The sequence below is a fragment of the Delphinus delphis genome, chromosome 16 (assembly GCF_949987515.2).
Source record: "Delphinus delphis chromosome 16, mDelDel1.2, whole genome shotgun sequence".
NCBI lineage: Eukaryota > Metazoa > Chordata > Mammalia > Artiodactyla > Delphinidae > Delphinus > Delphinus delphis.
Window position 1 is genome coordinate 45,746,452 of NC_082698.1, and position 25,647 is coordinate 45,772,098.

The 25,647-nt window shown below is 36.0% G+C and overlaps 1 protein-coding gene across 2 annotated transcripts in view; it reads left to right on the forward strand.

The window, feature by feature from the left end:
• PARG (poly(ADP-ribose) glycohydrolase) overlaps positions 1-25,647 on the forward strand; it is a 116,413-nt gene that overhangs the window by 69,680 nt on the left and 21,086 nt on the right. For both annotated transcript variants that reach the window (XM_060034647.1, XM_060034646.1), the window contains exons 11-15: positions 310-370; positions 5,126-5,201; positions 10,741-10,888; positions 21,685-21,763; positions 23,207-23,315. In XM_060034647.1, coding sequence (XP_059890630.1) covers positions 310-370; positions 5,126-5,201; positions 10,741-10,888; positions 21,685-21,763; positions 23,207-23,315 — 473 coding nt within the window. The remainder of the gene's footprint in view (positions 1-309; positions 371-5,125; positions 5,202-10,740; positions 10,889-21,684; positions 21,764-23,206; positions 23,316-25,647) is intronic.

The following is a 25,647-nucleotide window of genomic DNA, read 5'->3' on the forward strand; positions in this document are numbered from 1 at the left end:
GATTTTTTAAAAGTATGTTCAGTTTGGAAAACTTAACCAAAAAGTACCAGCATGCAAATCCTACTGTCGTGCTGTTTTTCTGTATAGTTTTGTGTCTTAGGGAGGGCTTATTTACTATTTTGTAGAAAGAATTCCTATTGTAAGGATAATATTATTTTAAATCAATCTTCTGTTGTATTCCAGTACCAGGCTTGGTTTTTCCTGATTAGCTTTACAGCCAGTGTTAGACCCATTCTTTTACTGAATATATATAATCTTTTCAAACTCAATACTTATTTTGGGTGTGTTTCTCTTTTATTGCTTTTGTAGAACCTACTGGGTTGGTGACATTTACGAGACAGAGTCTTGAAGATTTTCCAGAGTGGGAAAGGTAATAATAATGTAAATAATCCTGGAATCTTAGAATTGGAAGGACTCTTTCACCATGAGACAATTGTATTTTACAGCCTCTGAAAAGATGGTTTCCCAACCTCCTAATTGCCCTAGTACCAGGGAATTTCTTCTTAAAATGATCAATTGATAGCTCTCATTGTTAGAAAGGTCATGCCTTTTGAATCAAAGTCTGCAACCCTTTCACTTCTACTCTTTTGCCTTAGTTTTATCTTCTGAAACAAAGTCCTATTTAGAATTAGGAGTTTTCTGTGTGAAGACACTAACATTAAACACCAATATTTAATGTTCCTCCTTACCCTTGGTTTTATGGTTAATGTTTGTATTTTATTGCTTTTCTTTCTGGAAGACAAGATTAGGAAGTTTTATTTTTACTAAACTAAAATGTAAATCGTAGTTACTTAGTATTTGTCTGAGTGACAAGAGTTTTGAAGTTTGGTTGTCAACATGTACTATTGGCAATTTTGTGGAAGTTGCTAATTTACTAGGGTTTTTTCTTATTTACCTGCAAATACTGAGGAGAATAATAAGCAATCTGAGTTTATTCAGATATGTAAGTTCCTTTAGTGCCTTGAAATAGTCAACACATTTTCTAACCTGGAACAAATTCCCAAAGCACTTAGAGAAGAATGTATCTACTGTTTCAGTGCATGTGACGACATGATTAAACATGCTAAATGCATATTTTGGATGTGCATTCATGTTAATCAGTGCCTCTTCATTTTCACTTTCTAATAATTTTTATCGTAGTTTGTAATTGTTTAGAATTAGTGATGAAAGGAACTCACTCTTAAAGTAATTAACTTGAGAAAGCACATATGCTTAGATGGCTTTCCTGTGTTTTCATCCATCAAAGATGTTTATTTGTGAGGTGGAGGAAAAACAAACTCACTTTAGGAGGCTGACTCCATGGCTGAGATGATTATTAGCAGAGGGAAGTGGATAAAAGATTAAGCAACCAAAAGAAAGACAAAAACAAGAACAAAATTGAGTCAGAAAGGAAGAGAAACATGTACAGCATTTCAGAATCATGGTATATTAGAAATTAAAGGGACCCCAGGAAGTCATCTGGTCCAGCTGCCTACTAAAAGTAATCAGCTCTGTAATACCTATAACAGATGGAGACTAGGCAGCCCTGGTGATGGGAAATTCACTGTTTGGCCGCAGTCTATCCCACTGTTGGCTGCTTGTGTTATTGTCTAATACTTTCATTTACTAAAAAAAGTCTGTCTTCCAAAAATCTCCCCACCCCGCCAAATCCCATTCCTTGTTCTTCCTTCTGGAACTACAATCAATAAAACTAATTTTCTTTAAGATTTGACCCTCCTTCATGTATTTTAATGCTTTCTTGATCCACCCCCACCTCTAACAATACACACAGGTCCATACTAAAGTACTCATTTCTTTTGTTTCACATATAATATGGATTGTAAACCCTTTAACTCAGCTGTTGATGTATCCTAGGCCATTGGTCCCTCTTAAAATATGGTGCCTAGAACTAAAGTAACAATCTGCTGTGTTATCTGCCCAGATTAGAGTACAGAAGGTTGCTTTTCTTAGCTCTTCTATTAGTCTCTAATAGGAACACAGATGTTTTTGTTCATGTTGCTTTTGTGTAGATTTTATAGATCATTCAGAGGGATTGTTTTTAATTCAGCTCAGGATCTCTACTCTGCATCTGGCATTCATTTGGCACTAATGTGAAAGGACACCTATTTGTACACCATCTGGGAGAGAAGGGATAGGTCAAAATGCAGAGATGGTGAGGCTGCTGTGTCAGTAAGATAATTTTGCTCTTTAAATAAGATCTAGATATTCCACTTAACCTAGATAGGCAGAATTTAACTTGAAACTTTTCATACTTTTTTTTTAAATTTCATTGATCTCTTTTTTGTTTTAGCTGCTTCTTAAGTGAGTTGCAGAATGCAATTAAAATCCATCTCCCAGATTCCACAGAACCAGAAACATGTGTTCACTTAAAGAGAGAGGATGAAGAAGAGATGAGGATTGTTGGTATTCCCAAGAGTAAAGGACTAAATGGGTGCCAGGAAATTAGAGGCTTTTCTGAGTTTCAGGATTCTGGCATTATAGTTAACCCTGTGACTATCAATAAATACCTTAGCCAGGCTTAGTTAATCACAGAGAACCAGAATAATCTGTCTTTGATTCCTGGGGCAGTGGTATGAAGAATTTGCTGGGGCCAGAAGGGGAAACCTATTAGGAAGTTGGAGGATGCTTATTTTAAAAAAATAGTTTCTAGCAATTTCCTAATTTTGAGAAGTGTACTATAAGGTGACAACTACAGTCACAGAGAATAGTTGACAGCAGATGAGACTTCTGGATCATGCTTCTTTATCTTCTCAATAGTATCCTCACAGGTAGTCTCCCCTGGAATAAAATAGCTAGGAAAGTAGGATGCTGCAAAAAAGGGAAGTTAAAAAAATCAAACTTATGGTACTAACTTTCTCCAAGAGATTTAGAAAGTAATTTTTCTAAAAGCATAGCTTACTGGTTAAGAGCTTGAACCATTACCTTAGGCTTTCTGGGTTCAAATCTTTGTTGCTTCATTTACTAGTCTTGGACAGGTTACTTAAATGCTTTTTGTGCTTTATTTTCCCATCTGTAAAAGGAGATAGTAATAGGGATGTTGTGAAGATTAAATAAGTTAATACAAATGAAGCTTTGAGAACAGAATCTGTACTGAATTATTTTACCTTCTGAGTAAGATCAGTCTGTTGGACTGAAGCTTTACCAGAAATGTATTTGGACTCATTGATACCAGGATAAAAGCAAATCCCAATAAATAAATAGTGCTTCCCAGCTAAATTTTTTTTTAATATAATTGTTTTAAAAAATATATAATTCCCCTCCCTCCAAAAATTCATGCCACTCTGTATAAGTTAGGGGTTTACTATCTGTTACATTCTATTATAATTTATTTATTTTTATTCAATAATTAATCAGGAGAAAAAAATCTAAGGAAAAAATGTCATCATCAACTGCTATTAATAAAAAGGAATTTTTTTTTCATATGATTTAAGCAGGTAAACACTGTAGGGCAGGAAAAAGTTTTTCCTCAATCCTCTTAGGGTCCCTGGCTGGGTATGAAAATTAAACTAAGATTAACAGGAGAAAAGCATAAAAATTTATTTTATATAAGTTTTGCATGATACAGGAGCCTTTATGAGGAAATGAAGACCCAAAGAAACAGATCTATGTACTTTTATGCTAGGTTTGATGAAGAATAGATGAGGAATATGATATGTAAAAGAGTATGAGGTGATTGAAGTAAACTGGGGGAAACAGCAAGTTCTGGTTGTTGGAATTCTTCTTGGCATCTTTTTGTCTTCAGAGATAATAATGCTCCTTTCCTCCAGGTATAGGTAGGGTCCCTCATGTGAGGGTTTTATGGCTTGTTTCAGGTAAGAAGGGGGAGAGGGGGAGGAGGTCAGAGTGACCTTTCTGCTTCTGCCATTTTCTCAAACTTCTTCAGCTTAAAATATTCACTATGCCAAGATGCCAAATTTGGGGGTGGTTTATCTGAACCCCATAAACACCTCAGTGACCATGGTTTATGAAAAGGAAAGAAAATAATTGTGACTTACAGGTACTAGACTTACCTATCAATTTTATTAATATAAAAATACCATAGATCAGGATTTCTGTAGCATGTATTTTCATCAAGACACCCCACACACATATACGGTTTCCAAACTAGTGAAAATAGAGCCCCTCTGAGAATCATATATAATTTTTTGTAAAATTTTTCTATATTTTTCCTTAGGTTGCCAACTCTAGCATAATAATAAAATTTCATAGATCTTAATTTTTAAAAATATTTTGAGAAGTTTTTCAACTTTTAAAGAGGAGAAACTTAAACTGGTGCAGCCACTATGGAAAACAGTATGGAGGTTTCTCAAAAAACTGAAAATAGAATGACCATATGACCCAGTAATTCCACTCCTGGGCATATATCTGAAAAATAATTCGAAAAGATACATGCACCCCAATGTTCTTAGCAGCATTATTTATAGTTGCCAAGATATGGAAGCAACCTAAGTGTCCATCAACAGGTGAATGGATAAAGAAGATGTGGTACATATGTACAGTGGAATACTACTCGGCCATAAAAATAGAACAAAATTTTGCCATTTACATCAACATGGATGGACTGGGAGGGCATTATGCTAAGTGAAAGAAGTCAGAGAAAGACTGTATGATATCACTTACATGTGGAATCTAAAAAGTACAACAAACTACTGGGTATAACAAGAAGGATACTCACAGATACAGGGAACAAATGAGTGGTTACCGGTGGTGGTGGGTGTGGAGCAGTGGGAGGTACACACTGTTGGGTGTTATATAGGCTCAAGGATGTATTGTACAACATGGGGAATGTAGCCCATATTTTGTAATAACTGGAAAGTAACCTTTAAAAATTGTATAAAAATATTTTTAAAAAAGAGGGGAAACTGATACTTTGTAGGGGCAAAACAATTTTCAAAACAGTATGTTGTCCCATTTTAATTTAAATATTTGTATTTATATATTTGAATAAGAAAAATTTGGGGAGACTATCCCAAGAATGTTGAGTAAATAAGCATCTGTTTCTCACTTTTGAGATTTGGAATAGTTTCAATTTTTCTTTTATAGTTAATCTGTATTTTCAGACTTTTCTGTAGTGCAATACTTACCATTAAAAAAATAAATAAGGAAATATCTTTTTAAATCCTAGATGTGAAAAACTCCTGACTCGATTGCATGTCACTTACGAAGGAACCATAGAAGGAAATGGTCAAGGCATGCTACAGGTAGGAGAATTACAGCAGTGGGGGCATGGGGGGAAGGGACGACTGTCTCTTGTCAAGCTTCCGACAGCAAAGGAAATATGAAAAGCTGTTTATTTATCTTCTAAGCTGATGTAATGCAATGAAGCATAATAGCAGAATGGAGAAAAACACCAAACAGATCACCTTGACAACCTTGGTAATACTTTTATCTGCCGATATACGTTCTCTGTTTCGTACGTGTGCCTCTTTAAAAAGCCTTTGACAGAAAATCCAAGATCTGGACAACATCAGGCCTCTTGGTTCAGATATAGCTTGTAGATTGACAGTGGAGGAAGTTGCCAGGGTATGGTCTTGACAAGCTGTCACCAGGCAGTTTTGTTCTCTTTCTTTAAAGGCTCTTGCTCTGCCCTAAAAAATGACCGGCTTGAGATGTTTTTCTGTCACCAACTTTGTTTGGGTCTAGGAGGCAGACATCTAAAACGGATTGATAAGAAAGTCCTCTCTCCATGTGTAATAGTTTTAGGCACATGAGCCAGATATACTTGCCATCTCTTCCCTGTTTTAGAGCAAGTAATTTTGTCCATCTGTCAATCTTTGTTATTAATCTATGTTCCTGCCATTATGTAAAAAAAAGTATTTTGGAAAAAGGAGTTAACAAATAAAACACTGTATCTGGCTTTAACTTGTTGTAACACCTAACCTGAACATGTGCTTTCCTTTTGCTTTATAGTGATCTTTTAAAAAAATCACTAATCAGAGACGAAATGTTAGTGTTTTGTGTTCTTATTTAGAAGAGCATTGTAATCCTAATTTTCTTTGGAAGAAGCTTGTACACCATCCTGTTTATACTGAGACTAGCTGATTTTTTTCTTAGATCATTATTAAATGCTTATATAGGGTCAGAAGTTAAAGCAGTTGCCTGATAATGGACTATTTGTGTAATTAACTTAATTTTTATTATAAAATGACCAGACTGATTTGCATTTGGCTACTTATTATATGCTCTAAGTGCCTACATTTGTTTTAGAATGGCCTTTTATTTAGACATATTTGTATTTAAAATTTTCAAAGAGGCAAACCATGTTTTGTTTTAAGTCACCTCCCAGTGATTAAAATTATAGACAAAAATAATTTGGATAACTGAATTAATTTGTCCTGTACTTAATTTTTTAATATTTATATTTAATAAGTCCTTTTTCTTCTATTTAAAACAATAATTTTGAAATAAGACTAAAGTTTGTTTCGAATGACTATCACTTTTTCCCCCACATTTCCATCTTGACAAGGTTCTTTCCTACAGTAACATCTTGGATTAACTGAGGGAAGCTTAATACACATGAAATAAACAAAGCTACTGGTGGTTAGCACCGCAGGAATGCTGACCTTTCATTACAGTACGATTCAGCAAGGAGTTATTCAACAACATTCAAGGTTGAGATTCTCCCCACTTCCCTGGAATGTATTATAGATGAAATGTGAAACCTCAGTAGATTAAAAGAATACCATAAAGGCTTCTATTTATTTTCTCCCTACCCATGCCATGTATCCCCAGGAGATCAGGGAATATTGTATTGCAGTGCTCCAAATCTCCTTGTGTAGCATATAAATTACATTATGCTGAGTGGCAACAACAACAAAACCTCTCTAAGGAGTGTTATCATTTCTCTCTTTTCATCAAGTTATAATTCAGAACTGAGTAAGCTCAACAGGTAGCTTTAAAGTAAAGTGAGTTAGAAAATGGCTAAAAATAAGGAAGCACTCATATGCTTGTTTTCATGTACTGGAACAGATTTCTTACCTGCAATAGAGAGCCTTTTATTAAGAACTTTTTTAAGTAGTAGAAACTGATTTTCTAAAAGACCCCTGCTTTCAGAGGCATATTGAGTTTAGTGTATTTGTTTCTGTGCATACCTTTTAAGTAATAAATGTTGGCCTTTTATTCAAAGAATGAACAGTAGTATGCACATTGAATGTATTTCATTTATCATTTCCAAGTAGTACATAGATTGGATAGAGCTTATCTTTTAAATTTAGTTATGTATCTTGTTCCGGTAACAATTAAGTTTAGCTGATCTCAGGCCTTTGTTTCTCATTTGTATTCCGAATACCATGATACTTAGCCAGTCTTTCAGTTTTCAAGAGCTGTCCATTTTATTTCCTTGCTGGGTCTCACTTCTTTCCCCACTGACCTATTTGAGGCCTTAGTAGTGCTTGTCTAAACTATTCAGTATTTACCTAGCCAGCCTTTCTGCTTTTACTTTTCCAGTTCATTCTTTAAACTTTAGTCTGAATTATCTTCCTAAAACACAGATACATTTGTTACTTTTCTTCTTAGAATCTTTCCCAGAATCCTAAGAATTAAGTAAAAATTTCTTGGACCCCAGACCAGCTCATTACCAACTTTAACTCTCCACATACTGTACACTGCAGACAGGCATGAGGAATCTGCTTACCACTCTCCTCATACAGCTCTTTACATTGGTTTTTCCTGTGTCCTTTTGCAGCTATTCCCTTAGCCTGATTGTCAGCAAAATCTCAATTGAATATGCCACATCCTTTTGTAACGCTCCTGTATCCTCCCCATGCGCCAATTTTAGTTAATTGTATTATCTGAGAAGTATCAAATACATCCTAATAGGTTCTTTAATAATCATCTTATCATTCTACTTATGTGCCTCACTCCCATCTAGACTGTAAATGCTATGAAACCAGGAACCACATCTTATTCATCTGTGTATTCCATGGTTCACAGCATAATAGTTCATCAATACTTGTTTAATTGCACAATTTAAGCTATAAATCACCCAATGTATAAAGACTTAATATGTAGTAGGTAACTATTTCTAATCAGTGGACTAGTTTAACCAAAATTATTTTTCTATATAAGTTAAAGTTTTAGTGTTGATTTATTATGCCAGAATATAAACCCAAATGATTCACTTTGGTAACTCATTTCAAGAACTTGTCCAGTCATATTTTTCAGTATTTTCTAAGTTCTTCTGTAGTGAAAGAAGACTACTTTATCTTCTATTAATTTCTCTCTTTTCACATATAGTATTTTTACGTGTCAAAAGATTCATATTCTTGTTTTACTCTTTTGTAAAACAGGCTTCACATTACTATTTCTTATAATTGCTTTAAAGATCACAAACAAGTTTTACAAAATCTCATACTTGACAATAGTATGAAAGTATATGTGAAATAATAGGAAATATATATATTAGTCTCTACAACCTGTTCTTGGCACAGAGCTCCTAAAACCCTTGTAATCTCCTGAGTGGTAAGAGCAGTAGGAGCATCTTTTGTTCTAATATTTGGTCTTTGACCCCAATTCCTGACTCAGAGCTCCTAAACCCCTTGGAATTTCCTGAGTAATAGACATGTCTTTTGTTCTAATGATGCAGCTCTTGGTGGGTTCCTGGGTAGCTTCAGGATGGGCATGGTCACCAGAAAGACTAAGCCATGATTAGAAGTTTGGAACTTTCTGCCCCACCTCCCATCCTCTGGGAAAGGGGGAGAGGGACTGGAGACTGAGTTAATGATCGGTCATGAGAATGTGATGAAGCTTCCATAAAAATTTCAGAAGTACAGGATTTGGAGAGCTTTGGGGTTGGTGAACATGCAGAGGTGCTGGGAGATGACTTGCTTGGAAAGGGCGTGGAAGGTCTGTGCCCCTTCCCACATACCTTGCCCTGTGTGTCTCTACATCTGGCTGTTCATCTGTATCCTTTATTACATCCTTTTTAATAAATCAGTAAATGTAAGTAAGTGTTACCCTGAATTCTGTGAGCTGGTCTAGCAAATCATCAAGCCCCGGGTGGGGTCATGGGAACCCCAATTTATAGCTGGTCAACTAAAAGTACAGGTGACAACCTGGGACTTGAGATTGTCATCTGAACTGGGGCAGTCTTGTAGGACTGAATCCTTAGCCTGTGGGATTTTTCACTAACCTCCAGGTAGACAGTGTCAGAACTGAACTGGATTGTAGGACACCTAGCCGGTATTGCAGAATTGCTTGATGTGTGGAAAATCCACACATCTGGTGTCAGAAGTGTCGAGAGTGTGGCAGTAGTGTGAGAGTAAAGAAGAGACACAGGATTGTGTTTTTCCTAAATAGTATAGAAGCCTCTCTTACGTTACTTACTAAATTCTGGTAGGGGGCGGGAGGGGTTGTGTATGACTGTATGTGTACACAAGTTGTGTGTATGTGTGTAATCTAACTCCCCAAATAGAAAAATCTAAGACAAAGTCAGAAACTATTTCTTACATATTGCCCCATAGAGCCTAGCATACCGTTGGACACATTGGAGTGCATAGTAAGTTTAAGACAAACAAATAATTCTGGCAAGTTGAGTTTGCTTTCTCTTGAGGATTGTGTAACTCACCTTTATCAATAGGAGCTTGGGGATGCCATCATAGTACTCCATAGAAAACTTACATATAGTTTTAAACTAAATTGGAAATATTAATTTATTGAATCTTTGTTGTTAAACTAGATTTTTTTTGGTCTTCATTTTTCTTCCCCTTAGGTGTATTTTTCTTAAAAAGTTTGTAATGTTTTTGCAGTTTGGGGTTTGCAATTGAATTTAGAAGGAAGAAATTTTCATCCTTTTATTCTTTCACAAAAGAAAAAAGTTACCGAAAAGGTTAAATCCTAAACTTTTCAAACCTTTAAGGACAAGTGTTTGATTTCCATATTATATAAGAAAGGTACAGGCTATATAGTTTGGAGATACTATGTGTTCGTTTCCAGACCATTGCAAAAAAGTGAGTCACATGAATTTTTTTGGTTTCCCAGTGCATATAAAAGTTACGTTTATACTATACTGTAGTCTTTTAAGTGTCCAATAGCATTATGTCTAAGAAAATGTACATGCCTTAATTAAAAAGTACTTTATTGCTAAAAAAAAAATGCCAACCATCATCTGAGCCTTCAGGTCATAATTTTTTTTGCTGGTGGAGGGTTTGAAATATCGCCAAGAATTACCAAAATATGACACAGAGACACAAAGTGAGAAAATGCTATTGGAAAAATGGCACCAATAGCCTTGCCAGATGCAGGGTTGCCATTAACATTCAATTTGTAAAAAATGCAATATCTGTGAAGTGCAATAAAGCAAAGTGCAGTAAAATGAGGTATGCCTGTATAATTATATTAAAGTCATATGAAGTACATAAATGGAAATTGAGTAGAGAGTGGTGGAGAAATGATCTTGAAACCTTTCCAGATAAAAACCTCCCTTGATTTGTGGCCCTTGGAGCACAGGTAAGGTTTATAAACAAGAGTCCATAAATTACATTGAGGCTTTTGCCTAAAAGCTCTATTTTCCATGTTCCTTCTAACATTTTGGAATCCAAAGAAATATTCAGAGATGTTAACTGCAGTGAGGTGGAAAGGGTGCAGTCAACCACAATCTGTTCTCCCCGGGAAGATTACTAATTTGGGGATTGATTTATGTGGGAAAGGAAAGGAAGATCAGAGCTTAGAGGGAGTGTACTTCTTTATCATATATGTAGGTATTTTAAATTGTCATTTAACATGCCACATTTTCCCAAATAGGTGGATTTTGCAAACCGTTTTGTTGGAGGTGGTGTAACCAGTGCAGGACTTGTACAAGAAGAAATCCGCTTTTTAATCAACCCTGAGTTGATTGTTTCACGGCTCTTCACTGAGGTGCTGGATCACAATGAATGTCTTATCATCACAGGTTAGTTTTGAGAAGTCTGGACAATGGGGTAGTGTTCCCCATCTGTGATGATCTATCATGAAGACGAGAGGCCACTCAGATAGTAGCTTTTCTCTACCGTGGGCATTAGTCCTAATATTTTAATTCATTAATTTATACTGTTCTTATTAAATTGTTACAGTTTCATTTTCATACTCTTGAGTAAGACATTTTATCCCCACTTTTTCTTTCTTGGTATCTTTATCTGAGGAACAAGGGTAAAAATGATTAAACTACTCTCCAGTTTGAAATTTTATGATATGGTGTCCTTAAAAAGAAGATAGTGATATGTCTTTGAGCATGTATCCTATTATTATTCTTCCATTATATTTCCAAAGTGATTTGTTGTACTTCAGTATGAACACACTATGTAAGTATAAAAAACAGTTACAGTGTTTGGAGAGAGTCAGTACAACAGTGAGCTTTATAGAAGGGAAATAAATCAGTAGCCTTATGTTTATTCTAATTTCTAATCCTAAGAGAAAAAGTGTGATTATCATAGTGCCTCTCTTTGATTTAAGTTATTATGGGTGAAGGAGAGAAGGAAACATAGTCAAATTTATACTTTAGGCCTATTAATCAAGATTTACATTTTTTTCCTTTAAGTTTCTTTAGATTACAATATCACTATGTCACAGTATTTTCTTGTGTATAAGCTACCCAAAAAAATTGATGATTAACTCATAACTCTTAAGAAACTCTTAATCAGCCACTGTAGGGAAGTTAAGCCTTTTATTCAGGTACCTAAAAGAACATATACCCCCCCACCAAAAAAAAAAAAAAACATTCCCATATAAAAGCCGTAATCAGCCATCAATTGCTGATGTTTTTTCTTTCTGCAAAGGAGGATTTCTTATTTCCTCTTTGAATCTATTGCCACTTTGAGATTAGTACAGGAGACTAACAGGCTAAGTGTAGGAGAATTTGGTTGATAGTTATTTTCAAAGATTACAGTGGGATGAAAACCATCCTCTGTTAGTTTTATCAAATGTATAACTCAACTAATTTATGTCCAAAGAGGTACATGACAGAATTAAGACTGAGACCACACATCTCAGATACATTTGTAGGCAACCTTCAGGAGAGCATCTAAATTTTGTCCCTTATGTTTTGCTTTCAGGATTCCCTCTTTGTCTTTCAACTGTTTATGATGTGTATAGGTGTGGATCTCTTTAACTTTATCCTGTTTGGGTTCATTGAATGTCTTGAATGTTTAGATACATTTGGTAAATTTTTGGCCATTATTTCTTCAAGTATTCTTTCTGTCCCTTTCTCTTCTCTCCTTCTGAGACTCCTGTTATGCATGTGTTGGTACATTTGGTGATGTCCATTGGTCTCTGAAGCTCTGTTCATTTTTCTTCATTCTTTTTGTTTCTCAGACTGGATAATTTCTACTGACCTATTGTCAGGTTCACTGATTCTTCTGTCTGCTCTAATCTGCTTTTTAATCCCCTCAGTGAAATTTTTATTCCAGTTATTATGCTTTTCAACTATAGAATTTCTATTTGATTCTTTTTAAAAATAATTTTTATCTCTATTGAGATTCTCTATTTGTGAGGCATTATTCTCATATTTTCATTTAGTTCTTTAGACATAATTTCCTTTAGTTTTTTTTAATGGATGTAAAACAGCTGACTTAAAGTTTCTGTTTAGTAAGTCCAACATCAGGGTTCCTCAGGGTGGGTCAGTTACTAATGAATACTTTCTTTCTCTGAGTATGGACCCTACTTTCTCATTTCTCTGCATGTCTCAATTTTTTTGTTGAAAACTGGACATTTTAAATGGGGCAACTCTTGAAATCAGATTTTCTCCTTTTCCCAGAGTATGTTTTTGTTGATATTTGTTTAGTGACTTTCCTAATCTAGTTCTGTGAAGACTATTCTTTTTCATGTGTAGCCACTAAAGTCTCTGCTTGGTTAGATTAGTAGTTACCTAATGATTGGACAGAGATTTTCTTAAATGCCTAGAGCCAGTAAGTCAGTCTTTGCCAAAGGGCTCTGTGTATATGTTGGGGCTTACCTTCAACACTCCACCAGGCAGTTGAGACTTCCTTCCTGCTTACACAGAGCCTCAAGATCAGAGTGAGGGGAGAGGTTAGGACCTTCTCAGGTCTTTCTTGAGCCTGTGTACAGCTATGGGCATGTGTGTAGACGTCTAGATTCCCGAGGATACTTTTCAAAGTCCCGTAAGTACTTCTCATTCCTTAGCTTTTCCTCTGAAGCTTTTTGGTTAGCCTATTTACCCCAACTGTAATCTAATGCCTCAGGCAGCTACACTGTTAAACAATTGACTATAATTGTTTTCAACAAACACCCCTGGGAATTAGGCTTTTCACCCTGGACAAAGTCCAAGTCTGGTCAAATAAAGACAGCCTTGTGAGTGAGGTCTTCCAGGGAACTACCAGACAGGTCAGATGATTACAGTTCTCTGAGAATGGGGCTTTGAAGGAGCTTCAACCCTTCTCTGCCCCCTCCGGTGGCAACCAGGCTGCTTTGATTACAGGCTGTTGGTTTCTAAGGCTACTACGGAGCTTGGGAAAGTGGAATAGGAACAGGGCAAGTTAAAACACCATACAACTCACTGTTTTTACCAATATTCAGCCAATTTTTCTTTAATAAACACTCCTCAGACTGCTGCAAGCCTTTGGTTAATTCCCACAGTTCAGAAAAAGATGATTCTTACAAGTTTTGCCAGTGTTCTTATTATTTTTATGGAGCAAACAGTTCTCTGAGATTTTTACTCCATTGTTTTTGTTGATGTGTCCATAACTTTTATAAGTGCTTGTGGATAAAAGGGCTTTCAAGGAGTTATTCCACATCTTTTAGATAACCCTGTATTATTTCTTATAATATCCTTTTGATTCTTCTGTTTTGATAAGACAAAAAGTAAAAATTGTTGTTTGAGTTTATGTAGGAAGTTAAGAACTTCAGCAAAGGAATTTCTTCTTTGATAGAACTGCAGCTATTTGAAGTTAATAACCTGAAGTATTTCATCCAGAATTCTGAGGTTGTAATCCAAACTGTACTGAAATAGAAAGATAAAAAACCCTTTTATTCTCAGCATTGTCTCAACTCACATATTGGTTGTCTATCTGCATTTGTTGTTTATTATGTATGCAGATAAGAAGGGTGTAGTTAGAAGTTGTTAGGGGAGAAAAGAGTGTAAGGAATTATAGAACAAAAAAATTAAACTGTCATAAATCCATTGTTGGGCAAATGAATACTTTGAATATTGATCTCAGACTGTTTTAGAGAGCACTGAAGGTCTGGAATGTGACCATCTCCAGCATTTGGGTGTATCAAATAATACTTTAAAAGAGTTTTAATTTTTAGCAGTTAAGCTAGATTTGAATTGAAGACTGAGAACAAAATATACCATCAATTTTTTTTTTTTTTTTTTTTTTTTTTGGTACGCGGACCTCTCACTGCTGTGGCCTCTCCCGTTGCGGAGCACAGGCTGCGGACGTGCAGGCTCAGCGGCCATGGCTCACGGGCCCAGCCGCTCCGCGGCATGTGGGATCTTCCCGGACCGGGGCACAAACCCGTGTCCCCTGCATCGGCAGGCGGACTCTCAACCACTGCGCCACCAGGGAAGCCCTCCCATCAATTTTTTAGGATGAATTTACATTCTTGAAATAAAATAGTTGGTAGAATGCAGGGCATTTTAACTCAAAGCTAATTTGTTTCATTTGCTTCACTTCTGTTGTACTAGGGAAGTAGTCCCTTGTCATCTCCCATTAATGTTTCTGTAAATAAAGGATGTAATTTCCTTGGGAATAGTAAAAGGAAAACATTAGACTTCTTTTCTTTTTTAAGGATAGTTTGTCCCCAATCTAAAAAAGCATCATCACTCTGGAGTTATATCTGGTCTCTAACTTACCTGCAGCCATTGTAAAATAGATGGAAAATTGCAGATCCATGACTCACCTTCACACCTGTAATTACCTCAGGCTAAGGACACCCGGGGTGACTTTAACTCAGCATTTTTTCCCCATATCCACTTAACTCTATTATAGTGCCTCCTAATTAATATCTGTGATGTGATGTTCCCTTAATGGAAATGGCCATTTCATCATCTATTTGATGTTGGATTTCTGCCATCTCCCTTCTTAGGAGACTCTTAACTATGCACTGCAGTCTATCTGCCTGATCAATTCCATTCCTTCAATGATTCAACCAGGCTCAGTGAGCTAATGGCTGTGACTGTGCTGCCTGAATCTGTAGAAGAGTTTGAGAAATTGGAAATAAATTAAATTTATCATCATTGTGGGGCATCTGGTTGGTATCAGACTTTTAAATGAATATGAAACAGGTCATGCAAACAGGCAAATACTTTTATCCAAACAGTGTTATCCCTCTACTTGCTGTGATCCTCCCTGGAGCAGGCATGAGTTAAAACCTTTCAGTAAGTATAGATTGAGGAAAAGAATTAAAACTCCAATCTTCCCCTTTTTTCCCCCTCTCTTGTGTTCCTTCACAACGTCCAGTAAAAGCTTCAATACTAAAAGGTGTTACTGTGCTGCTGGGAGATTATTTTGTTGTTTCTGTGTGGTGAGAACATAAAGCAGATGCCTAGACATGAAACTTACTGAGCAGAATGTTGACACATTAATATAAAACCTGCCCTCTAGTGAATCAAATTGTCCCAAACACCACAGGTCCTTAAATCTTTCGTGAGTGTCAGCAGAACTGATAGAAAAGACAAAAGCAGACACCATTGCTTGTAGTACTGGTACCTTTCATAGAGTTAACAACACTAGAGGAGCCCATCACTACAAAAACAGCCCAGTGCTTACTAAATGACACCAGCTCATTGGGAAAGATCCAAATAAAGCTGGAGTTTGGCTTTTCTTAATTTTTATTAATCATGGGAATGAAAGGCCAGAGTGTTTTTTTCTGGTGCATAATCACCACTGTTTTAATGATGCTAATAAAAGTGGGGTAGATGGTTGTTTTTTTTTTTTACATCTTTATTGGAGTATAATTGCTTTACAATGGTGTGTTAGTTTCTGCTTTATAACAAAGTAAATCAGTTATACATATACATATGTCCCCATATCTCTTCCCTCCTGCATCTCCCTGCCTCCCACCCTCCCTATCCCACCCCTCTAGGTGGTAACAAGGAGCTGAGCTGATCTCCCTGTGCTATGCGGCTGCTTCCCACTAGCTATCTATTTTACGTTTGGTAGTGTATATATGTCCATGCCACTCTCTCACTTTGTCACAGCTTACCCTTCCCCCTCCCCATATCCTCAAGTCCATCCTGTAGTAGGTCTGTGTCTTTATTCCTGTCTTACCCCTAGGTTCTTTGTATAAATCTTCTTTCTAATGGCATAACCCATTAGTAAGTAGAATTTCTTTAATCTCCAAATATTTTTTGCTGTGTTCATCATAAACTTTCATTACTAGTAAAAGAAAATAAGAATTTTTCTTACTACTATAAAGTCTAAGAACTCATACATAAGGTTGTAATGAGCTCTTGAAAAGATTTAAATGGGTTCCTTAAAAGTTTTTAACTTAGGTGAAGGTTTGTCTTTGAGTATGAAGTCTTAAGGCTATATCCCTAGAGAGAGCTATCACAAAGGTCTTTGTCTTCTCTTTTTTGCTGTTACCACTGTTCACCTTTTGCATTTTTAGAAAAGTTTATCAGTAAATTTAAATTTAAAGCGAGCTAAGGGCATTTGTTTTTCAGAACAAACAACATAATTTTGAAAGATGTTTACTTAGAAAACTCAGGATTTAATTTTAGAGCAAAAGCATCTGTATGTGCATTTTTGATTTCCCAAACCTGAAGGAAATAAACCTAACCTTGTTTCTGTTAGGAAAGAAGACAAAAACCATCCTAATTTGAAATAGAAGTTGATCATTGATATTTTATATTTTTCAACCACTTTGCAAAAGACAGAAGAGGTGGTTATTTTCATAATTAAGAGATCAGAGTAGGCATTATTATTGTTATTATTATTAATAATAATAATAAACAGGGAAAATGAGGCTTGTCCACCACAGGGCAAAAAGCAAAAGAACAGGACTATTCCCGGCTGTCTTTATTCCCAGTCAGGCCAGTAGACCACGTGTCTTTTAAACCCCACATAAATAGAGTCATATATCTTTGGTTTCTCTACTCCCTTACAAAGTTAAGTCTGATGACACCAATACCAACCTGTGTATGGTATTGAAGGATTTTAAACTCGTCTTATTTGGTTTTCTAAGCTATTCTATGGGGTAAGCAATATAAGAATTATTGACAAGCCTAATTTTTAGACATTGAGATGAAGTCCAATGAGATTTGGTTACTTTAGGATTCACTTTGGTTTCCTCGTGACTCTTAATCTCAGTGTGGTGCTCTTTTTGCCATGCCACACTGTCTTTGTAAATGAATTTTTTAATATGTCAATTATATAATACTTAGTCCAGATTAAGTATTTCTGGACTCCTTATTTTAACCTCAGTGTTCTTCCTGTTTCGGTCCTTAATTATGTTTATGCAGCAAGTACTTACTCAACTGCTTCTATATTTTTGCATTACAAGATGCTGATGTAGGCACACATGTTAATAATATATAATCCCTGCCCTTGAGAAGCTGTCAGTCTAGTGAAGGAGTCAGATTATTGAGGTATAATTGACATACAACAAACCATATATATTTAAAGTGTGCAGTTAGGTAAGTTTTGACATATGGCTATGCTCCTGAAGCCATCTTTTTGCCTATGTTTTAATTGGGTTGTTTGTTTTTTTATTCTTGAGTTTGGAAGTGCTTTATATATTTTAGGTAAGTCTTTTATCAGACATATGAAGTATGTCTTTTCATTATCTTAACAATGACTTGAAAAACAGAACTTTCTAATTTTGAAGTCCAATTTATTAATTTGGGTTTTTGTTTTTTTTGGTTCTTTCTGGTTTGATTACTGTAGCTTTATAATAATTCTTGAAATCAGGCAGCGTGAGTCCTCTAACTTTGTTCTTCTTCAGAGTTGTTTGTTGAATTTTAGAATGAGTTTGTCAATATCTACAAAAAAGGTTGCTGAATTTTAATTAAGATTGTTCTGAATCTATAGATCAATTTGGGAAGATGACTTTTAAAAAAATTTTATTGAAGTATAGTTGATTTACAATGTTGTATTTCTTCTGTATGGCAAAGTGACTCAATTATACACACACACACACACACACACACACACACACATATACACATATTTTCATATTCTTTTCCATTATAGTTTGTCAGAGGATATTGAATATATTTCCCTGTGCTATACAATAGGACCTTGTTGTTTATCCATCCTACATATAATAGTTTGCCTCTGCTAATCCCAAACTCCCATTCCTTCCCTCTCCTACCCTCCCTTCCCCTTGACAACTACAGTCTGTTCTCCATAGAGTCTGTTTCTGTTTTGTAGTCTGTAGTTTTGTAGATTTGTGTCATACTTTAGATTCCACATATACGTGATATCATATGGTATTTGTCTTTCTCTGACTTACTTCACTTAGTATGATAATCTCTAGGTCCATCCATGTTGCTGCAAATGGCATTTTATCATTCTTTTTGATGGCTGACTATATATATATATATATATATATTATATATATATATTATATATATATGGACTATATATACATACCACATCTTCTTTATCCATTCATCTGTCAATGGACATTTTGGTTGTTTTCATGTCTTGGCTATTGTAAATAGTGCTGCTATGAACATAGGGGTGCATACATCGTTTTGAATTATAGTTTTGTCTGGGTATATGCCCAGGAATGGGATTGCTAGATCATCTGGCAACTCTATTTTTATTTTTTTGAGGAACTTCCATATTGTTCTCCATAGTGGCTGCACCAATTTACATTCCCACCAACAGTGTTAGAGGGTTCCCTTTTTTCCACACCCTCTGCAGCATTTGTTATTTGTAGACATTTTAATGATGGCCATTCTGACCATTGTGAGGTGGTACCTCATTGTAGTTTTGATTTGCATTTCTCTTATAATTAGCAATGTTGAGCATCTTTTCGTGTGCCTGTTGGCCATCTGTATGTGGGAAAACTTGACTTCTTAACAATATTTAGTCTTTGACACATGAATGAGATATCTTTATGTTTATTTAGGTCTTATTTAATTTCTCTCAGTCATATTACATACTTTTTATTGTATACTTCTTTTACATTTTCTCAGACTTACCTCTAAGTATTTCATATTTTTTGTTATTGTAAATGTAGTTTTAAAATTTCAGTTTTTGACTGCTCGTTGATACTGTGTAGAAATATAATTGATTTGCAGATTGCAATTTAATATGTTAATTGTTCTGCTGATGCTGTATGCAGAGTACTGCAGAGCACAAAGAAGGAACAACCAACTCTACTTACAGTATCAAGGAAGCCTGACAGAAACAACATTAATTTTGTAGTTATTTTCTTGATTTGTAGCAGGCTGTCTTACCCCAAATACTAGGTGAATTTATAGTAATTGAACTGTAAATTATTTAAAATTTTGAAAAATTATTTTTAAGAAACAGTGTGCTCAGTAATAGACTAGAAACTCTAGTATTGAGTTTAAATCTTTTAAGTTTTTATTATGGAATATTTTAATCATTTATAAAAATAGAATAGTATTTTTTATAGCTTTAATATTTACTTATATTGTATATCTATGTTTATATTTGTATATGTATGAAAATTTTCAGATCTACAGAAAAGTTGTAAGAATAATACAAGGAATTTCCATATAATTTTCACCCAGATTCACCAGTTTACATTTCTGCCCCAACTGCTACATCATTCTTTCTCTATTTTCTTTTCCTGAGCTAGGAGTATATTGGAGACATTCTGCCCTTTTACCCCAAATATTTTATTGTATATTTCCTAAGAACTAGGACATTCTCTTACATTAGCACAGCATAGTTAATCAAAATTAGGAAATTTGGGCTTCCCCGGTGGCACAGTGGTTGAGAGTCTGCCTGCCGATGCAGGGAACACGGGTTCGTGCCCTGGTCTGGGAAGATTCCACATGCCGCGGCGCGGCAGGGCCCGTGAGCCATGGCCGCTGAGCCTGCGCGTCCAGAGCCTGTGCTTCGCAACAGGAGAGGCCACAACAGTGAGAGGCCTGCATACCACAAATAAATACATAAATAAATAAATGGGAAATTTAGCATTGATAAAATACTATTAGCTAATCCCTAGTCAATATTCTATCAATTATCCTAATTATATCTTTTGTAGCTTTTCCCCCCACCCAGTCTACAGTCCAATCCAGGATCAGACCTTGAATAGACTTGTCATGTATCCTTTAAACTGGGACAGTTTCTCAAACTTGTGTTTGTTCACCTTGATATTTTTAAAACATTGAAGCCAGTTACTTAGTAGAATCTCTCTTTGGGGGGGGGGGGGTTGCCCAGTGTTTTTTTCATAACTAGATTCAGTTTATTCATTTTGGTAGGAATCCCACTGAAGTGTATCTTTTGAAGAGAAAAGTAGTACCGTAAAATTCACATATAACTTATATGCGTATATAACTTCAGTCAGCCCTTTGAATACACATTTCCTTCATCTGTGGGGACCACCTCTGTGGATTCAACCAACTGCAGATTGTCTAGTACTGTAGTATTTACTATTGAAAAAAATCTACAGTGTAAGGGAACCCGTGTGGTTCAAACCCATTTGTTTGAGAGTCAACTGTACTAAAAATATCATTAATCTTAGTTCTCAATGTTGTCTTGTTTCTATTTTTTTTTTAATATGTGAAAAGTATAATCTTGCTCAAGTTTTCAGCTTTTAATTTTACTGTTTTGTTGATTCTTATCAGGTCAAGTAATTATTGAGTTGACCATAGGAGTTGGAATGAGCTTATTTACTTAGTTAAATAGACACCATCCCTTTTGATATATTCAGGTCCAGTGAACTAGAAATCTATGTTATATGCCCAGCTTGGTACATCTTCTCATCAGATGAATGTTAATTATGCTTTTTTCCCTCCCTGTCTTCTCAGGCATAATATCCTAGTTTTACAAAGTTCTTTGAGGTACCTTGCCTGTTGATAGGCAAATCCTAAATTTAATTTTATTGATACTTTTCTTAGGGAATGTTTTTATGTAAAATTTATTTTTTCAACAACACAAATAAAAAACCATCTGATCACTGACATTCAAGACAGTGGACTTTTTTTTTTTTTTTTTTTTGCGGTACGCGGGCCTCTCACTGTTGTGGCCTCTCCCGTTGCGGAGCACAGGCTCCGGACGCGCAGGCTCAGCGGCCATGGCTCACAGGCCCAGCCTCTCCGCGGCATGTGGGATCTTCCCGGACCAGGGCACGAACCCGTGTCCCCTGCATCGGCAGGCAGACTCTCAACCACTGCGCCACCAGGGAAGCCCGACAGTGGACTTTTATAAAACACAATCTTTATGTACTCCTCATAAAAGAAAAAAATGAGTATGACAGACATTTTGTTTTCTTTGTTGATTGGGACATTCATTCACTGTATGATAATTGCGGTGGCATTTGAAGGCATCATTTTTTTCTTTATGGGAAGTAATAACAAGTCATTAAGACCAGCGGGGTTTTTTATTTGTTTGTTTCTTAACAGAGACCCTTTAGAAGGTGCAGTTCTTAAGAAATTTTTTTCTGGGGGCAGTGGTGGTGGGATGAATTGGGAGATTGGGATTGACATACATACACTAAGATGTATAAAACAGATAACTAATAACCTGCTGTATAAAGTAAATAAAATTCAAAAAGAAAAAAGAATTTTTTTTCTCAAAAATAATAGTGGCAGATTATTTGTTTCAGGTACTGAACAGTACAGTGAATACACAGGCTATGCCGAAACATACCGTTGGGCCCGGAGCCATGAAGACAGGAGTGAAAGGTGAGTTCATTTCTGACGTTAGCATCTCATGACCAAAAGCTAAGGAATGTGGGTTTGACCCTGGTACAGTCTGTCTCCCATCTATTCTTATTTCAGAAATATAATTTTCTTCTTAAATTCAATAGTACAGTTTCGTTAGTAGTTAAAACACTATCACCATCTCCATATACCAAAGGGAACAACAGAGAAAAGCCAAATGTCTAAACCAAGAAGAAGAAAGGCACAGCTCAGCTGCTAATTATAAGCAGCCAATGGAGATTAACTTCCAAGGTCGAACTAATTAGAGCTTAAAGCCTTTAAACAGCTTATTTAGTTATCCTTACCTTTTCTGTGAGATTAGGTAAAGTGGGGGAAACCTATGCTGGGACAATTTGCCTGATGCCACAAACAGTTGATAGCAGAACCTATGTTGAATTTTGCTGCTGCAGTCTCCTAGTTCTTACTGAAATATATTTTTACACTTTGACATTTTTGCTTTCCCAGTAAGTTGCTTTACCAGAGGTAAATTTTTACAGAAAATGTGTGTGGCCTATGTATGTGTGTTTCAATGCAAAAGAGCCATTGTGGCAGAAAGAATCAGCTATTGCCCATGTAGCCATACAGCCTTATCTTTGTAATATCTCAAGCCCAGTCCCTAGTCTCTTTCCCTTTGTTTTGGTTAAAATATGTGGTTGCAACAATTATCTATGTGAATGTTTAATTCCTGATAATTATTTACAGACTAACATGAAGGTTTCTGTGGGTATTCTTCAGTGTGAAAAGTTGACTGCCATATCAGTATATGCGTGTTTAGAAAGAGATGAAATATTTGGAATTTGGAATTTCACATTTCCAGAATCACCATCTCAGCCAGTTTTTCCTGTCTCCTTGGGCAAATTGTTATCGTCTGCTTTGATTTCTTTGCCTTTTTAAAAATAGTTTTGCCCAGTCAGCAACTGAGCACAGTAGGTAGAATTTTGTACTGAATTATTACACATTTTTTTTACAAAACTTGACTTCTTGGGATTCGTTCTTGGACAATAAATGGTGATGTTACAAACTCAATACTTAGAGCAGTTCTTTCAGAACAAAGGAGGAATGAGCTCTTGTTGAGATACAAACGCCATGTCTTTAGTATTGAAGGAAAACAAAGAACTAAATTCCTTTCGTTTGCCCCCAAAATCTTTTAACCTGGAAGACTCATTGTTAATCATGTGTCTGTTTATAATACGTACTATTTTTTCATTTTACTGTTTAATGCCTGGCAGTCCACAATATGTATCTCTTGGAATTTAAAATTAAAATGGTGTTTTTCTACCCTCCTGATTTGCTGAGATATATACCCACTGGTTTGTTTGTAATGTATTAACCCTGCCAAAGTCTCAGAAACCTGACCCTCGTGAGGGTTTTATTTTATGAGTGCCTTTCCCCATTCCTGATTTTCCCCCATCTGTCCTGCCCCAGGGACGACTGGCAGCGGCGCGGCACTGAAATCGTCGCCATCGACGCCCTTCACTTCAGACGCTACCTCGACCAGTTTGTGCCTGAGAAAATCAGACGCGAGCTTAACAAGGCCAGTAACCTTATTTCTTAGTTCATCTGGCAGCTGTCATCTATTTACTGCCATTTTATTAATGCTGAAATTAATGTTTTCTGGTAATTCTTGCAGTGTCAGTACGTCTGCCCACAGCTCTCCTGATTTAATGTGTCTGTCAGCTTGTACAGGATGTACTTTCCATTTCGTAATTGTTTGATTACTGATGCCAGATAGACTGTTGCTTGATATTAGGCCCCACACATGCATTTATCTCATCAAGTACATTTAGTTGCTTTGGAACATTATCATTGTAAAACCATATAGAAATGAATGAACCCTGAAAGTTTTTATCAGACCTGCCCAATGACATTTTTCTCTACAAGGTGTGCTTATCAGGATTAAAACAGATAAACCATGAAAGTCAAGTCATTATTGTTCTAGTATAGGTAAGACTGACATGTATATTATTTATTTGGTAATTTGACATATTTATGATGGAATCTGTGGTTTTCTGTGCTTAGTTTTGTCTCCTATAGCCATTTTCTTTTTTTTTTCATTGTGTTACAGAAATAGAAAAATGAGCCAGACCTATTGTTAGTTTAAATTTTTACTACTGTTAACCATAGTAAATAAACTGTCATAGTGTTCTAAGTCTATTCTCTAGATACATAGGGCCTTACCAAAACAGTTGATGTCTTCTTTAGTTCCTCTCACAGCCAAGAAGACTGACCCAGTTCTGAAAACCATTGTTTAACTTCCATGAGTAGGATTTGGTCATGAAGTTCATTATTAAGATAATGAGGTTGTGGTTTTGCATGACTACCCATGGGCCAATCCCTACACAGACTTCTGGGAATGACAGACTAGGTGTACCATTGCAGGCAGACTGGGACTGCCCTTGGATTGGCATGTGTGGTGTTCAGTATATCATCTTCACATCTTTTCCCTGCGTCTTACCACAGGAATGGGCTCTCTGTGGTGCTTTGCTTATCCCAGCTCAATCGCCTTGCCTCTCATATTGTTAGTAAAATAACTAAATAATCCAGAAAGACTTTAGTACACTTAAAACTTAGTAGATATTTCAAATATAATTACATTTATTATCATATTCTGATGTACTCAAGAATCTAATTTACTGTTAAACATGTTTTTTTAATATATAATTTATTCGGTTATAATGTTTGAAGTTCTCAAAGGAATCTCATAAAAGTTTGAAGAGTAAAGGCACTATTTTCCAAAGTTCAACTTACACACAGATTCTGTTTTTCTTTTAAGTAATTTCTCATTAAAACTATCCAAAAACACTATTCTTTGATATATCAACAGATATAATTTCTCTTTCACCTGATATTACTGAGGAATATCTTTTATTATATTAGGTACCTTTTAATTGTGAGCTTGCTTTCGCTGTTCTAAACTCTTGCCTTAAAGCAGTTGTCTCCAAGCACATGATGTTTTTATTACACAGCATATCAAGTAGAATAAGAAGATTTATATTTAGCTTTTCATCAGATGTGTATGTGAATTTGTCACATGGTCATTGATACTAGAAGACATTTATATAAGCAGTAGGTATGGGTCCCTCCCGGCCCGCCCACAATTCATATGTTGAAGCCCTTACCCCAGTAGGTCAGAATGTATAGAGATGTGATTAAGTTAAAATGATGCCAGGGAGTGCCCTAATCCAATCTAACGAGTATTCTAATAAGAAGAGGAGATTAGGGCATACAAAAAAAATCAGGGGTGCATACCCACAGAATAAAGATCATGTGAGGGCACAGCATGAAAGTGACCATCTGCAAGCCAAGGAGAGAGGTCTCAAATGAAATCAAACATGCTGACACCTTGATCTTGAACTTCTAGTCTCCAAAACTGTGAGAAAATTAATGTCTATTATTTAAGTCACTCAGTCCATGGTATTTTGTTATGGCAGAGAAAAATATGAAAAGTTGGGAGAGAAGCATATGAAAAGTAAATGTATTTAACCATTATCGTACATTAACACACATTTAAAGGCTCCCTTTTTTTAAACATTTTAAAATATTTATTTATTTATTTTTGGCTGCGTTGGGTCTTTGTTGCTGCACGTGGGCTATCTCTAGTTGCAGCAAGCAGGGGCTACTCTTTGTTGCGGTGCGTGGGCTTCTCATTGCAGTGGCTTCTCTTGTTGCAGAGCATGGGCTTTAGGCGCATGGGCTTCAGTAATTGTGGCTTGCAGGCTCTAGAGCACAGGCTCAGTAGTTGTGGCGCACGAGCTTAGTTGCTCTGCAGCATGTGGGATCTTCCCGGACCATGTCGCCTGCATTGGCAGGCAGATTCTTAACCACTGTGCCACTAGGGAAGTCTTTTTTTTCATGATAACATTTAT